This window comes from Temnothorax longispinosus, chromosome 6, assembly GCF_030848805.1.
Source record: "Temnothorax longispinosus isolate EJ_2023e chromosome 6, Tlon_JGU_v1, whole genome shotgun sequence".
Taxonomy (NCBI): Eukaryota; Metazoa; Arthropoda; class Insecta; order Hymenoptera; family Formicidae; genus Temnothorax; species Temnothorax longispinosus.
Genome location: NC_092363.1, coordinates 6,137,959 through 6,156,460, shown reverse-complemented (window position 1 = coordinate 6,156,460; position 18,502 = coordinate 6,137,959). Strand labels below are relative to the sequence as shown.

General features: G+C 32.9%; 1 protein-coding gene and 1 long non-coding RNA gene across 5 annotated transcripts in view; one reads left to right on the top strand and one right to left on the bottom strand.

Annotated features, from left to right (window-relative positions):
• LOC139814204 (uncharacterized) overlaps positions 1–18,502 on the top strand; it is a 157,386-nt gene that overhangs the window by 25,303 nt on the left and 113,581 nt on the right. The window contains exon 3 of one of the 4 annotated variants that reach the window (XM_071780303.1): positions 16,606–16,646. The exons of the other annotated variants lie outside the window; for them this stretch is intronic. Coding sequence (XP_071636404.1) covers positions 16,606–16,646 — 41 coding nt within the window. The remainder of the gene's footprint in view (positions 1–16,605; positions 16,647–18,502) is intronic. 4 annotated transcript variants of the gene reach the window in all.
• On the bottom strand, positions 8,762–9,771 carry LOC139814208 (uncharacterized). Its single transcript, XR_011732368.1, has 4 exons — positions 9,537–9,771; positions 9,272–9,382; positions 8,963–9,111; positions 8,762–8,866 (listed from the first exon to the last, which is right to left on the bottom strand). It is a non-coding gene; the product is annotated as an uncharacterized lncRNA (long non-coding RNA).

Here is an 18,502-nt window from a genome sequence, read left to right as displayed (position 1 = left end):
TTACATCTCCGTCGACGGTTCTCCACTGGATGAAACACGTAAATGGAAATACCTGAATATTTGCTGCTTATATGTACGAAAGGTTCTTGAACGAGGAAAAAACGTTGCAAAACATCTGATCGTTATAGCCAAACACGCCAACGTGACCGCGGAAAACAGCTTAAGTAATATTTTTTGCTTTTTCACAGACTTTATGCTTTTTTTCATTAAAAATTATCCTTTTAATAATTATATTAGATATAAAGATAAAATTCTGTTAGAATATATAAAACTCGTTTGAGATTAACTGAAGAATATTGAGTATAATTTATGCAGAAACAATTTTCGTTTTTAACTGCTGTATATTAAAATATAATTGGCGTGTCAATATTTTCGCGTTGAAAAGGAAAAGAGAAAGAAAAACGGCTAAGAAACTCGTCATCGCAATTTCGTCTGTTTATCTTGAAACATTTTGTAGAGATAAGTACGTGCGTCGGGTCGAGGGCAGCTTAAAATGAAATGAGGCACTATTCTCGGCAAAGCGACAGTACCGGAGAATTAATTATTGCACCACCGCGCACTGCGCTATTTTCTGTTATATAACGAGAGAGGATGCTTTTCATCTATGTTTCGTCGGATGCTCCGAAGATATGTACTAAAACATTGTGCTAAAGGAGTCGCTATTTATTATCACTTATTGCCACCTCGTTGCTCATGATGGCATCAAAAAATTAAAAATATAGGACGGAATTCTAACAACGCGACAAAATCGCGATAACGATGAGTTCTGACGACAATGTTCGGCGAGAGATCTCTGTACCGCGCGTAGCAGATGTTTCCCTTTAAAAGAAACAATACATTTCGTGAAAATTAAATAAGGAGAATTTTCAGACCGTGTCGAGAGAAGACCGATGGTGAATTTTAACACTGAATTACAATGTAGCGTTCCGCAGCCCAGGCTGCTTTGAACGTTTAACGAGGTACAATCACGAGCGCAAACACAGTGATGTGGACGGAGAGATATATGTATTTACATACTCCGTTTATTTAGCTTGACACCGCTCGAGAGACAAAGTGGTCGCCTGTCATAAGTATGTGTCGGCTTCATACCGGCTAAATGGAAAATGAGTGTAATCCGCGCCGGTGTGTCCAAATGCGCTTTCTTACGTGACGCGGAAATTTCCGTTTCTGCGGGAAATAATGAACCGTTTCCTAGACCGAAGCTGCAGCAGCTAATTACTCAGCTGGCCAGATAAGAACAAACGTTTCTCCAGCACTCCCTCGCTTTCGGACGTGAGCGTAAGGTAGTTACAGGTCTGCTGATGCGGTTGGCTTTATTTCTGAGCTTGAAGGCGCCATAAAACGTGGTTGAGAATTGCATCGCTGTAACTTCGCGACATTAAAAGCACGATAATGAAACAGCTTTTCAATGTTTCTTAAGCCGAAACATTATTTATAAGATTCTGCGGTTAAAACTTATGCGTGTATCGTATAATATTATATAAATTTTTTTCAAATATATAATCTATAAATAAACTAACAAAGTTATACAAAGAGACCTTTTAGAAGGTTCTGAATTTAACATTGGCCTCGAATTAAATATTTCTAATATGTCCTAAAAATGTAATAAAATGCTTATCGAAGCCAAGATTTATATGAAATAGTCTTTAGACTCTATAATCTCTGTTACCACTGCACCGCGAAATTACTTCCGTTGGTGCAATTTTTTGACATTTTACGATATCGCGCGTTAAAAACATCATCGTAAGTGCAGGTTAAAAATGCAAATTAAATCAGACAGTTATTACCTGTCGTTATATTTCTTTTCCAATATAAATGTTGACCTCTTGGAAAGGATAGCGGTTATAACATTTAATTAGCCGAGGTCGATTTTCGGACTTCAATTTTTTAGCCAATTTTTTAGCGGGGATCCATAGTTTGGACAAGTAATCGATTGACGAAAAGACCAGTCGAGGGCGCTTGGCGAACGTAAAATTCCTCCTAATTGCGTATCCCGCAGTGACGGGTGCCAGCGACAATTTCCGTTTTATGGCTGCGCCCGTCGAACATTTGACGCATCTCGTAACAGCGTGTGTGACGTGATTGGTTCTCGTCAGATTTATCAACCGCCGGAGCCCCAGCCAGAGACGACAGATTTTCGAAGTCAAATCCTTTATTTGTCTGCCTCGTGAACCGCACTGACGCGGCGCCGTCGAAAGCTGCCGTCATAGTTTCGGTCTTTTGATTTATTTAACCCTCAAACTTCAACCCTAACCAACATCTTTCATCTCTCTTGATACGTTTTTTTTCTTTATTCTTTGAAACAATATAAAAATAATTACAAGCACCATATTAAAAATACTAGAATTACAATATTAAAAATATATAGTATAGAATAGGAAAAAATACAGAATAGAAATAATTTTATTATAATTTAATTTACGGTGATAGTGGAAATACACATTAATATAAATTTTGAATCATAAAGTCCCATTGAATATCGGACCGATGTCTTGTTTCAAGAGTTGAACGACTTACGGCATATTATCATTAGTTTGTGATTAATTCGCAGCAAGTCGTATGATATTTTTTGCTGCATAGAAAGCTTGATTAATAGCAGCGAAGTTAGTTGTTACATTTTTTACCGGTAGTGCAATGTACTTAATTGATTCTTATATCGATTTGAGTAGAAGCTTGTTATCGAGTATCCAAGGAATAAGCGGATTGTGCAAATGATATATACTTATATTCCTTTAGTCATGCTTGATTACGTACGATGTATGTATATCCTGATCGAGATCTACTTGATAATCCCGTAACGCGCGCTTATTAACGATATTTTGCTCTGGGAATGGCATTTTCTCCGGGATACGTATAATGTTGCTTCCGCTGATAGAACTATATCAAGAATATAATTTCTAAACAGGTCAAGATTGATGCATCGATAGAACAGATTTTGTCCATTTTATCCTCCCTTCGGGAACTCCCGTATAAGAAGGTCTCCACTGAATTCTAATAATTGATGACTAAGCCGAACCATTTCGCCTAGCGAACTTTCGCGAGGTAGAGTGCATCGATTTTGGATTTAATATCCGCATGCGAGTACGTTAAGAACAGCATCTCTTCAAATTTTTCCTACAAACTCTTGTCGATTTCACGCAAGTTTGAATTATTGAACAAGATTCAATTAAATACATATATTCAAATTCGTAATTTACTAATTAAGTTAATAATGTGTATATTATGGTTAGTAATATACAAACTCGATTATTTTGAGTTTTATTTTATGCGTAAACGCGAACTTTATTTTCCGCATCTACTCACACGCGCACGTATATCGATCAAAGTAAATTTGCAAAAAAAAAAAAAAAAACATTCTTTTTCAAATCTATCCTTCTGCGTAAAAAGAGATAAAAATGCTTTCATGAAAGGCGATATTATCCGTAAGTTAATGAACATATTTCTGCACGATACACGTGTGCGCATGAAAGCGAGCTTATATACGGCGGCCTTCATTATAACAAAATATAGTAGATTACATATCTGAAAAAAATTCTTTTCTCTTCCACGTGGGCCTCTAATTGCAATTTGAGATTAATTAATTAATAAAAGGAATAACTTGCTTGTAAACAATTATCGATATCGCCGTGCGCCCTCAAATGGATATTTTAAGGAAAAGTACTTCATTAATCTCAAGAACCTGTCTTTTGAACTCAGAGTAGCTCCAAAGTAGGGGCGGAGTTAAGAAAACGCGAGGGAGACGACGCGAAAGAGAAAGGAAGAAAGAACAGTTGGTCGCGCACGTAATCGCCTCATTAATCACTAGGGACATTTTAATTACAACACCGTATACGATGTACCGGAGTTACCGGTTCCCGAGTGTCGAATGCAACACGAGCGTAATTTTTTGCATGGCTCGCACCATGGCAGCAATCGCGTAATCGAATCATGGTAACATAACGTTGTGAAATCACTTAAATTGCTTTTTTTACGGTTCGACAATTGCTCGTTACTGTGTAACGAGCAAACGCCGGCGGTATATCTTCGCCGCCCTTTAAATTGTTACTTAAGCAAACAGCCCGATGACACGCAAAGATTAGATGCAATGAGTGGCTTCGTATAGCGTTTCACATTTATGTATTGCATATTATATATTGCAATTATTACTTAATGGATTGTACGAGCGAGTATCGGTACAATATCGGTGTACATCGCCATTAATATTGCTATTAATATGATTAAAATGACCTCAATGGACATGCACATTATTATTAGAATTAATGAATTGGCGTCGCGACAATTATTCTAAACATAATGTTATAGTTAATTGATGATTCAAGCAATACTACAATATGTTTTGTTAAATTAATTATGAAATCACGTACGTGTATCATTTTGATTAACCTGTCTGCATCGAAAAGCAGTTCCGAAAAATTAGCTCAACAATCTTTTGATGGTGTTGATAGATTTCATCCAATCTAAAAGAGATTAATTTTAACAATAAAAAATTAGCCTTACTAAATAATTTATAAAATTATTAGAATTGGGTTTTCCACAAATTTTGGTATTAATTAACTTTTTACTATTACTTTTCTGTGTTGTGCTGTAATAATTAATTACTCGTAACAGTACAGCGTTCTTATATTTCTCAATGATGCATATTCATGCATATTCATGAGAATAAAACAAATTATAATCAAGTTTCTTAAAAATTCTAGAAACTTGAGAATTTTGCAGCTGTCGAGTCTTCCGAAAAAGATCCTCAATTGCACTTAAAACGCTTCGTGTTCGATATTTAACCAAACGAAGATTTGAAAGTTCCACTTCTCGTTTTTACTGAAAATTTCGCATGGCAGCCAGGCTTGTCTGACTGAAGTCGGATTCGTTGAAGATTACAACAGACGTGCTTACCAAAGGAAAACCAGAGACATAACCGATACGTTCATTTCTCACCTGTCCAATTTCGTCGGCTATTCATACCGACCCCGTGTTGGAGATCGAACGATTATGTCAGAGCAAACAGAACAGCGATACACAAATGATTCGTTCATACATTTTAGAAGATAGATTTGCAAAATGCTTTCTATAATATTACGATAAATATTTTATCTTGGTTCTTCCATTAAAAAAACGTTTTTGCGCGCGCGTATATGTCATTTTAATTGCATTTACGTTCTCGATTAAATTTAGTCGAGCAAAAAATATATTTCCATGAATTCGTAAGAAAAGTACGCAATTTAAAAATTACACGCACTTCTTGTAATCAATTCAAAACAACTCTTTTTTCCGAAGTTAAAGGAGCTTTATATTGACTAACGCGTTAAATAATAATGCGGCGGAAGTGGAACGTTTCGTACGTGATTCGGTTTTGGAGTTTCATCTCGTAACTTTTCCAATAAAAAAGAGCGAAAAGTGAAACTTTTCACGCGTGTGTTTGCCGTGATTTCCCTCTTGAACCGACGAGATTTACTCGGGGACATCCATTCAGGAGTATGGAATGATCCATAAGACTTGAAACGTGTCGAAGGGCGATAAGCGCGAAAAAGCTTACCTCAACAACTGCTGCGATTCCTTAATAAATACGATTAGTTAGAACCGATGCCCTTACCTAGTTGGCATACGCGCGCGTAATACCGCTGCGCGAAACGTCCACTCCGAGGGTGAGAGCCAACTACGTTAACTGTTTAAATGCCCGTTTCTACCAACGCGGTTTAAACGTTAATCCCTAGTGACATTCGGTTAACCGAAGTTTGCCAAAAATATTGGTTTCTACCAATGATAAATTCACGTTTAAACGCACGTAAATCCAGTTTAATTTAAACGATCAATATTGACCGTTTAGCATTGTTAAACTACGGTTAAAAAATATAACTAGCTAGTTCTGCAGACAAAAATTGTGTGATAAGGTTATATGTAAGGTTATTAATGAGGTTATATATATATTGGATAAAGTAAATATATTAATTGAGGTAAATATAACGTAAATAAAAAAGTAATAATATAATAAATTGATGTAAACATTTTTCATGATACAGACATTTTCATAATTTATAATATAGAAGTTATACGTAGGAAATATGATGCCCCAGCATTTATTAAACTTGTGTGTTCTGATGATGAAGATATTGTGAATGTGAGACCGATCAGAAGAAGGAAAAGATTTAAACATCGCATTAATTATTTGGAAGAGCTTGATGACATCGAATTCATAATGCGATTTCGAATAAGTAAAAGATCTGTGTTATCAGTGTTACAACACATAAGAGAAGAATTAGAATTTGCAACAAATAAGTAAGTAGAAACTATTTATAATTGCAAATATAAATTCTAGTAAACGTAAAGGTAATACAATAATTTCTTTTTAGAAATAATCTCGATATCTCCCATTTCTCATATCTGCTGGAGATGAGCACAACTACAATTGTTATTGACGCTTCGTGTATATGCCACAACAATGGCGCGTTTCCCATTTCTCATATTGCACACATGCTGGAGATATATAAAATACTATTATATTATTTACATTGATTTGCCTACTATATAATTCTTACTACATGTTCTTTTATTTTGATTATTGTAGGTGGAGAAGATGCTGAGTTATTTCGTAATAGCAAAGGATACTTTTCCATAAATACGCAAGCAACATGTAACAGCAATTTACAAATAACAGATATAGTTGCTCGTTGGCAAGGTTCTGTGCACGATAGTACAATTTTAATAATAGTCGCTTGAGAGCAAATTTTGAGAATGCCGCATATGGTAACGGTTTTTTGTTAGGAGATTCCGCATATCCTTCGAAGCGGTATCTTCTAACTCCACTGATAACGCCACAAACTGCTGCAGAACGACTCTATAATGAATCACATATTCGTACCCGCAATATAATAGAACGTCTATTTGGTGTTTGGAAAAGAAGATTTCCAATTCTAGCATTGGGAATGCGATATCACTTACAAAGAGTCATGCCTATTATTATTGCAACAGCAGTGCTTCACAATATTGCTAGACAAAATAATGACCCACAACCAGATGACGATCCAAATTTAGATTTACCATGGGATCATATGCTAGCCGAATGCAACATTAACCAGAGAATCAATAATGACGAAGTTGCTGGTGGAACAGTAAGAACAGAACTGATTCATACTTATTTTGCTAAGTATGTTTGTTTACAAATATTTTCATATAATATATTAAAATTTTGTATTTCTATTAGATTGTATGAGTATGTATGTGTTCGCACGCTGATGTATGTACGTGTGTGCATAAATTATATATAATTCAAAAGTTTTAACTTTATAATTACCCTATATAAATTATAATAATTCTATAAAATATCTCTATTATTATAAGAAATATATTTTTTCCAGCATTAGAGTATAATAAAGTGAGGAAACAATACATCTACCCTGAAACGTTTCACAATTAACACACATGAATGAAAGACATCTAAAAAGTCAAAGAAACTTTCTATCCTTTTGCATACTTATGTGTAGAGTATAAACTGCATAAGGATATCGAACAGGAAATGCGAAAACCTAAAAATATATTTAGATATTTAGTGATATATTTGTCTCATTTCTGTTTTATTTTTATGTGCATATTAGGAAATTCCAAATTTAAATAATATTGATGTTTGTAACACTTTTTTTATTTGAATAAGATACAGTTTAAAGTTACATTGCACATATATTATATACGTTTTTCACTTATACATAATAAAGTATATTATCAAGAAATATCTTCCTCTTCTCTGTCTCTCTCTCTAAGCACTCATGTATTATTTATAAATACTTGTATTACACTGAACAAAAATAATAAAACTATTATCTTATTTTGCAGTAAAAACAAAACATAAATTGAACTTCTTGTAAAAAAAGAAACAGTTCTTATATATAACGTAACTGTGTATTAGACTAATCGAACAAAAATAAAATCAATATATTATTTTGCAGTAAGAACAAAACATAAATTAAACTTTTTGTAAAAAAAGAAACAGTTCTTATATATGTAACGTAGCTTTGTATTAGACTGATCGAACAAAAATAAAATTAATATATTATTTAGAAGCAAGAACAAAACATAAATTAAATTAACTAATTTTCATTTTTAATATATTTTATAACTTCTTTATATATCATCAGTCTTTCTGATCAGTCTTTCAATACTATCTCACTGTTTAGTTCAACGAATTAAAATAAAATTTGTTTCTATGAAACGTTAAATGACTTGTTTTGTTGCACCTCTCTTTGTAATCTATGCTCCTGTAATAACAACTCTTTTTCTAATATCTGTACTTCTAATTGTTCTTTCTTCAATCGCGTACTTAAAATTTGCATCTCTATTTCACGTTTTTGCTTTAAAATCGTCTGTCATACATTCTGTAAGCTTGATCTTTGAATCTGTTAACATGTCAAATTGTGACATTCTTGAAGTAATAGTTTCTTCTTTTTTCTTATATGGTTTATTGTCTTGTCTATTAAGTTTCTTAGATTTATATTGATCATTTAAATTATTGGTTTTTACTTGAAGTGGAGTACTTATTTTTCGTTTTAATATTTGTACTGCGGATGTGTTCTGTACGTCTTGCTTTTCTGGTTTTTTTATATTTTGTATATTGCTTTTCTTAAGACAGTGTTGTGTATTATTCTCTCTCATAAACTGCAACAAAAAGGTATATAAATACAAAGATAAATAATGTAACGTACACTTCTATGCACATAAAAATTTTGTTCGGACTTACAACCGAGCTATTTCCATTAACATCTGATACACTATCGTGGTTTCCAATTATGTCATTTTCCTTATCGTAGTTTGTCATTTCATGTCCATCTGATACATTATCAAATGAATTTTGTCTCATAGCACCAGCATTTTCTTGTAAGTACTACAAATTTATATTAATTTGTATTTAATACATTTGAGCAACAGATATATATATATATATATAGTATACAATATAATATATTTTAATATTTATTACATCTCTTACAAGTAGAACATCATCTTGATCATTGTCATTGTCATCAACTGGAAGCCACTCGTCCATTTCAATAGAATCTGATGACGTCTCGCATGAATTTGTCTTTGTAGGTATCTTGCATGCATTTGTACTTTGATCTGTATAAACATCTGTATAATATACATAAATATAATTTAACTATTCTCAGCTTTTTCACATATTACTAGCTAGCAAAAGTTACAATATCGTTCATTTTAATGAGCTTTAAAATAAGAAAGAATCGTAACATTGCTTTATACTGTGCATATATTTTATACGTATATATTTTACCTTCTATAGCATCACAATCATAATCACTTTTAATACCTTCAACAGAAGGTTTAATAATGTCTCGTACACGTTCCAGCACTACATCTGTTTGGGATTCACAAGGTCCTCCACCTAGTTTTTCAATCATAACTTACTTATTACAATATACATTATACTTACTTATTACTTGTAAACATTATATACTTCTACAAATTATGAAATAATTATTTTGATATGTAATATCTCTATAGTTTTACACCAAAATATCAACCAACATTTTACTTGCCTGTTTTATATAATTGTATCCTTTCATCAGCGAAAAATTTCGTGTCTTTTTTTTAAGATTCTCCCAACAACTTTTGAGGACTTCCGCACTTCTAAATTCAGTTGAAGAAGATGTACTATTGTAATTATTTTCTATTACCTTCCAACACTTTTCTTTATCTTTTGAGGTTACTCCGTCAGTTCTTTTATTTTCTATTATATTTTTATACTTTAATACTATTTCTGTTAAAATTAGTTTTTCCTTTTCGGAAAAATTTGGGCACGTTTCCGTTGCACACTTAATTTTTGCTGCATTCATTTTATTATTATACACTTCTTCGTTTGACAAGATATGATTCTCCTAACCTAATAATCCTAAACCACAGTAATCACAGTTCCGTTAGAACGATTATTGGACCAATCAACGTTCTACATTCTAATGCTTTCAGAGTTATATCAAACATGTTATAAGTTTAGCTAAACGTTCCGGATAGTTTACTCGTAGAAACCAATCAATATTAAACTGAAAGTTAATTTTAACCAAAGTTTCACTAAACCGTAGTTAACCACAAATTGGTAGAAACGGGCATAACGTTAACTGTTTAAGTCTATTATGGTAAAAGTTCTCTCTCGTCCTCTGACTATACTCCCATAGCTCGCAGGTATACGTGAACACCGTGACGTTCACGTTTTGTGGAGACATAAGCTCGAGCAATTTTAATCATTCGCTAAAATGGAAGTTTGCCCGTTAACCTCTGTTTGTTTTACGATAATAGGGTACTTTCCTACTTTATATCCTAAAATGACGAAATGAAAGAATAATTTGTCATCAGTCTATTGTCGTGTGCGTTAAATTTTCTAATTAGCTGTGTGCAGTGCATGCCATATCTTTGTATCTGGTTGAAAATTTCTCTCTGAGTTCTACATTGTTCGAAGAGAAGCGCACAATCCGTATTATTAATTAGATGGATATAACCGTTTATTATAACTGTTTCTTCGCGCTAATTAACTTTATCTTTGGATTAGCGAACCTCATCTCCGTATCTTTTTGCGGCTTAGTATCAGAATTTAGAGAGAGATAAATTAGAGCAATTGTTTCTCGAATGACTTTACTTTATCTTAACGTTTAATTGAAAACGAAAGGATTACAGAAATTACAAAATAGTATAGTAGAGTGTTAAGTTTAGGATTCTAAAGTTTTCTTTCATATATATAATATTTTTAATGCTTCGTAAGCATTGCACGTGTTTCTGTAATATTAACGTCGGCGCTGGAAGTAAACTTAACTTATAATTATCATATAAAATCAGAACTTGCATGTACGAGTAGAAAAGAATATTCGTTTTCTTTTAAAGCTATTATTAATGCCTTATCTATCTTGCAACATCATTATCTAAATTTTATGAAAGTTTTGTCGAGAAAAACTCGTTGCTCCGAGGAGTTAAGAATATCTTCGCTTAGGTTGTCAGCAGCCCTGAATTCTGCCAATGTCGAGCGGGACGTGACCCAACCGTAATTTATCGGGTCGTGTGAATGCAGGCATGATTGGAATTTTAGAACGCGGCAATTGCGGTTTCCGTTGCGGGAGAGAGAGAGAGAGAGAGAGAGAGAGAGAGAGAGAGAGAGAGAGAGAGAGAGAGAGAGAGAGAGAGAGAGAGAGAGAGAGAGAGAGAGAGAGAGAGAGAGAGAGAGAGAGAGAGAGAGAGAGAGAGAGAGAGAGAGAGAGAGAGAGAGATGGAGGGGGGACTTTGCGCACTTCAGAATCATACTGACCCTGCTGACTCACAGCAAAGCTATCGTTGTAGGATTTTGACCTGTTCCGTGCCGGGAATCGTCAGCAAGTCCTCCCTTCAAATTCGAAGGTTGCATTATTCACGAAGTATCTCCATGAAATAAATAAGGTAATAATCCCGAATCTCGCATCGCGATGTCATTACGTTTCGCTTCGCGCTTTGAACGGAACTCGACGCTTCCACCTTGATTACGATTTCGAGCCGAGATTAGCTATTGGAGTGGCTGTTAAAGAGTTCGTTACTTTCACTTCTTATTAATCTCACAAAAGACGAGTATTAAAATCGGTTTTTTATTCGAAAAAAAAATTTACTACTCGATCGAAGGCGTTGACCTTACAACGGTGAAAATTTTATCGAGTGTTTTGTATAGGATGCCTCGATCGAACCACACGGTACTTCATTTTCTGAGCCATTTGCAATTCAATGCGGTTCGCCGGCGCGGGCGCATGGAAGATTAAATACATAATTCTATCTTGTTATTGATTTTTACGATCGCAAATATGAGAATTTTAGAGTTTATTAAACCTAACTACGAGAAGGTCCCGGCACGACCGAGGAGACACTTAGACACGCGTGTTAAGTGGTTTCTATTCATTATTGTGTAGGCTACGGTCACTCGGTGGCGTAAGTGGAGATGTTGGATATACAGGCGCACGAGTACCTTTGTATTTGAGAACTGTATTCAGACTCTATTCAACCCCGTTACAATGGAGATCGGCGTAAAAATGTTACGGTAAAGTAAAGTCTCTCGAGACATCTAGCTTTGCATAGATCCCACTTTTCTTCCATTATTTAGAGTCAGACTAAAAGAGAATTACCCAGAGGAGTCGTTCTTGAGCAAAGTGTACGACATTGACACTAGACGTTGATATTATAGACGCGTCTCTAAACTAAACTGAAAGACACAAGAGAAAACACGGTGTCGAATCAATTATATTGAGAGAAATATGTATAATAAATATAATATAATAGACGTGTATAAGTATCTCTTTCATATCGTTTGTCTTTGTCTAAAAATCTATTTTTTTTGCATAATTCCACGTAACTCTTCTGCAGTTTGTTTTATGCAATGTGTTGAGTAAACACTGAAATACTGGTGTCTTCGTATCTAAATATCGTTAAATGCCTGTGACCTCGTTATCGGATAACGCTGTATTACGGACGTAACGCAGTGCGAAATGTTTCCAGACTATCTTTATGACATACCTACAGTTTGCACAGTTGTAATGCAGCGTCAACGTTATTAACTTGAACTCGTGTTTACGCGGCGGTTACGGTCAGATCTTCACGACTACTGCGGTACCCATGCGGTATTAGGAAGACCCTTAATGTCATTGTCGAGCGTTTCCAAGTAGCGGGAGTTATACGGCTCTACGTATACAGGGCGGTTCGACGTAAACACCCCGTCGTAAATTAGGGCATCGCCCGTCGGCCCTTTGGGAAATATCTCGATTCTCGGTATATTGCGACGGTTTAGAAGAATGCCTTTTCTCGCCTCTTCTCGTCGAAAATATTTGCGCGACGTCATTCCGACGAACGGGAAAGGACACGATGCCTAGACATTTCGGGAGGAGACGCGAGCGAGAAATTATTGGATTTTACTTGCTTTAAAAATATAGCAGAAACTGGCAGCGCTTAATCGATTAAAGATTATAGCCGTGACGTAAAGAACTTTTGTTAATTTACGAGTCTTTTAAATTCCTACAAAAAGTGTCAGTATGAAAACTTTAAGACCGATATTTATAGCCCTGCACAGTTTTTAATCTTTAATCGAGAGTGTGCATGTGGAAGCAATAGGAAAAAAAATTTTGCGATAGTACGGGATTATTTTGTTCGGCACGAAAATATAATGTCTGACGCTATCGTGAAAAAATTGTCTCGAATTTCGAGAGTTCACACTGAAGCTTTTTAGAATAGTTTATTAGTTTTATGAAGATTTACCTTTAATTTGTCCTTAGTTTATTGCGTATTATAAATGATGCCTGACCACATTAGAAATTATTTAGGTAGGATTTTTCCATCAAATATAGAGAACTTTTACTGAAATGTCGTTTGGATTTGATACAATAATTGAATTGTATAATATAATAGAATTGCAAAAATTGCAATAAAGGATATACAGACTGCATGACAAAGCAAATGTGAAAATATAAATATGCAAGAGATAATTCTATATGTAAATATATGTAAAAATATTAAAGATATTAAATCTATGAAGATATAAAAACTTTGTGAACAAATAAAATTGCATAAATATAGACATATATATATATATATATATATATATATATATATATATATATTACAAATATATTAAATATGTATATAAAATTGTATAGAATAAAATAAAAGTAATAATACATAAATAAATGTAATATTAACAATACACTGTATAAAATAAATATAGCAATATTAAATTAAATCTAACAACGAACAATGAAAGACTTCCTCATCCTACATCGATTGCACTTTATTTAAATTTATACAATGTATCTGCGAAGCAAAATTTGAATTAAAATTTTATCGAATTTAATTATCTAATAATTAACGAATTTAATAAGCTCGACAAACAAACATTTATGATAAAATAAAATTTGCGATTTTGACAGATTTCCGTATGTCTATTTTTTTTACTTTACTTTATATTATTTTTTGCCGCATAAAAAATTGCACTCATGAGGCAAAATATACGATGTAATTTGTGAATTTATTTAAAAAATACTTATAACGAGAGATATAAAACTTACAAGTTTTTTTTAATAATGAAATCTACTGAATATTTATAAATTTAGCTTAAAGTACATTTATATCACAAAACGAAAATTATTTGAATTTTAATATAATATAGATTTAATTTATATTCGCGTTGCTTCGCAATATTTTTGCGATAGTTACCTCGCCTCGCTATATCTATGCAAAGACTGTTCTATAATTTCGTAATATTTCTGTAAAGTTCAATTTTTTTGCGAATATTGTTTGACAAAAATTATTATAGAATGCCAAAAAATATGCATAAAACATCGGAATCTGCAGATTACAATGCTTATTAGTTGAAATTACTAATTTAACAGGATACCGCGATCTGAATAACAAAATAATAAAATTAAAAATAATAATATTTTATAATTTGACATTTATATTAATAAAAAAATAAAATAAATAAAATGTTTTATTTCGCATTTATATATATATATATATATATATATATATATATATATATATGGTTAAGAGCTTGTTTCTAAAGCATTTGAAATCCGTATCTTTATAAAATAGAAAGTATTGGAAAATTGTGAAAAATTTGAAGCTCTTGATAATCTTCACAAAAGAAGTTTTAAGACAGCTTTAAAGTAAACTATTTAATCTTTTGTGTGGAAATAAAATATTGATTGTAAAATTTGTTATTAAGCTTCGACTGTAAAAAATTCAATAGAGGTGTTCTAGGTGAAAACTTACCTTTTGATGGATTTTACAGAGTCCGAATCGGATCCTTTGATGTTGTATTTGTACTCATCCAATTTCACCATCAAGTTATATTTCACTATTTTTCACTTTATAGTTTTACAATTTACACCAATACATAAGATATATTTTCGCAACTTTTAACAAAAGATGTTAACTCCATATAATTTTATTTTTTATTTAATAAAGTTTTATTTGATTTGAAAATATTTTTGTAGTATTAAAATTAATTGTAATTATAATACATTAATATTAATTCTTAACACTTAATCGCCAAACAATTAATCGTAGCTCATCAAATAATTTTACTTGCTTACTGAAGAAAATATACAGAAACTATATCGGTTGAAATATTCATTCCGAGATAACGTAATTATGAAACATAATTATACAGTATACATTGTAGCACGTCATTATAGTTGAATTGAAACAATATTGTTTTAATGCACAACGTAAGATATCGTTTCAACGAGACTGCACTAAAGAAATAGAATTATTAGGATCAAATCGTAATATTATAGTTTAATTAAGGGGGTCATTTTACACGTTTCTACGTTGGGCATTGTTGCGGTATAAGCGTGTGGTGAACATTATTGTTAGTCATATTCGCTTGGCGGCGTATCCACATATGGCGTGTTGACCTCCGCTTGACTTGGACCGAATGCGCGACATATCTTAGTGACGCAAGTCTTATCCGCAAACTCAACCGAGCTGAAATGAATAGATGAGCGTTTCTGGTATATGACCTTTATGTCGAGCCTCCTTGAATCACACAACGTGTCGAAAGAAGCGGGGTAAATGTAACATATATTTATAGCTAACACGTAACAATAAGTATGAGAATTATGAATAAATTATTAGTCTCTTCAAATTATTTCATTGTTCGATTTTAATTATTTAATACGTAAAAATTTCAATAATGATGGTTGAATAAAGAGCGGTTTATGAATCGATGTTTGATGAATTAAAAATTATCTAACAATCATGAATTTCTGCAAGAATTTTGAAAGGACTGAGAAATAATTGGAAGTTCGCAAAGCAAGATCGCTCATCAAATAATAACCGAAGAATCAAATAATAAACGATGAAGATCGATGTAATAGTGGCAAATTAGCTTAAAATTTTGTCTTGATTATAAGATATTATTATCACGTGTATTGAATACAGACTTTTATCATGAGTAAAGAATTTTATCAATTAATGCATTATCTGCAAATGTCAAAGCAATTAATGAATAATTTGGCTCATCTAGATTTATATGTAGATACAAATGAGCGATGCTTTTTAATGATAAAAAATGAAAGATCTTTTATAAACTTGATAAAAACATAACATAGTATATTCTTACACTTACATCATTAATTATTTTATTAATTGATTGATCAGTTATTGATTTTACAATTTCTGAAATTCTTTTTTTATATTGAAAACAAAAGAAGTGTTTGCAATTCTTTAAAAAGAGTTTATCAGTACGTATTGCTTTTTCGTGAGGAGAATCAACTCTTTGACAATTACGCAACAATTAGTAATACTGACGTGCAACGAGTATAAAGTTTCTGTATCACGATATTGGGTGATCAATCAGCCATATCTATTTTCCTATTATTAACGAGTGATATCATCAATTGTGCAACTACTATCACTAAGTGCGTTATATTTATCATTGTCGAATACATCGCCGAAAAATATTTATTTCTTCAAATAGATAGTGACCCATTAATGTCATCATCTATCAGAAGCGATTTGTATCAGTGTGATAAATATTTTCGATTCGATTATGTGTGATACGTGCGTTGTTCATCGAACTATGATACTCAGTTATGAATTCACGAATTTCAGGGGTGCAACCCATCATGCTGTTCTTCAAATGTTTCACTCCTGTAAGTACATATCGTGTGCGAGTGAAGCGCTGAGAGCACGGCACGCAATCATACTGTATATACATACTATCTGTATTGCACTTATAATTAAAAAGCAAATCTCTCTTTTCTGAAAGAAAAAAGAAAAATCTATGAAACGCACAAATGCACTGGCGTTTGCTTTCCGCTAAAATGCGGTTCAGTACACAGGCATTATGTACAGAATTGTCCTGCTTTTATCGTATTATCTTTCCGTTAAACAGTTGTCTAAGACTTTACTCTTTAGCAAATTTATTCGGCAGGGCTACTATTTATTTCGTTATCTCTCAATACTGGCACCTTTGTAATTCTGTTATTACCTCGGTATTTCAATTAAATTAGGATACCTTAAAAACGCTATGTCAACTACTCTTTTACCGTTCGCGAAAATACTGACGTTCGATCTTGAATAATCGGCGGGATGAGCTGACGCGATGCAAATCTCTAATTACTTTCGGTAGAAATGATAGAAACTTAGCTTATCGCTGTTCGCCAAGACTGAGCCGAACTGATGCCATTTAATTAGAGATTCGCGATGTGGAATGCCATTATCGTGTCTGCGTCAGTTGAGGAAGTGCTTACCCGTATATTCACGAGAACACTCGGAATGCACAAACATTGTGACTGAGCTTGTCGTTCTGTTTACAAATTGCATCCGTGTACGTCACTGTACACGGATGTATTTCGTAATTCACGTGAAATACTCGATACTGTATATGTAATAATGTATGTAGGAATAATATCTTATAAGAAACGTCCCCAAATCCGAACTGCACTGATAAATTGGATTTATCTTGCAATTTCGATCTATTTCCTAGAAGAACATTGAGGCGTTAAACGCCTGGTATACACTTAACGAGGGTAAAAAGCTTTTGCGAATAAAACATTTCAGAGCAAACAATTTTGATAATTTTGACACAGGTATAGATTTTAATTTTATAAAATTTTAATTAGCGAGATTTAATTTGATATTTCTCTATTGGAATACGTAATGTTGGTAAATGGAAAATTGTGTGAAATAATACATGACATTTGACGAGCTTATTTCCATATTGTTAAATCCGTAAAATGGAGATTGTTGCAGTGTGGAAAAGATTAAAAGAAAATTGCCTTTATTGCTGAAGTAAAATTGATTTCAAATTTGTTAAAGTAGCTAGTATTATAGCTTGAATCGCTTTAAGCATATATTTAAAAAAATATATTGCATTAAATAATTTACACGTCATATCTTAGGACAAGAATGTTTATCGAGAATTTAATTTCGGCGATTTTTTTAACGGTAATACTTTTAAGATCTCTCTAACGAGATTTTAATTTAAATGGTCCAGTTTTATTTTAATTTTTGTACATATATATATATATATATATATGTATATATGACTTGACACAGAGATGTGTTCGCAGTACTTTTTTGTGTCGATGGAAGAGAAGGAGGAAAATTATACGGAGGAGACGTTTTTGGGCTACGTCCGGAAATTAATCAAGGAACGAAATTACTTTCGCTCGTGAGGGGTCCGACATTCAATCTCGCGCGCGAGTATTAGCGTCTGACATACGATGGTGCTATACTACTTGTCTTGTTACTAACAAGCTGACGCACGTCGTGAGAAATGAGCCAGCTTCAAATTTAGACGTTTGAAAGCGTATAGTAGCTTCCTGATTAAAAAAAAATATAATAAATTTTGACTGGTTCGAGAAATATTTTTCGAAACAGTTTAAACGATGAAATCTTTCGATTTTTTTACAACAATCGAATCGCACTGTATAGTAAACTTTTCAAGGAGCTATACTCCTTAAGTATATCTCCTTAAGGAGAATATTACTTAATGCATTCTACG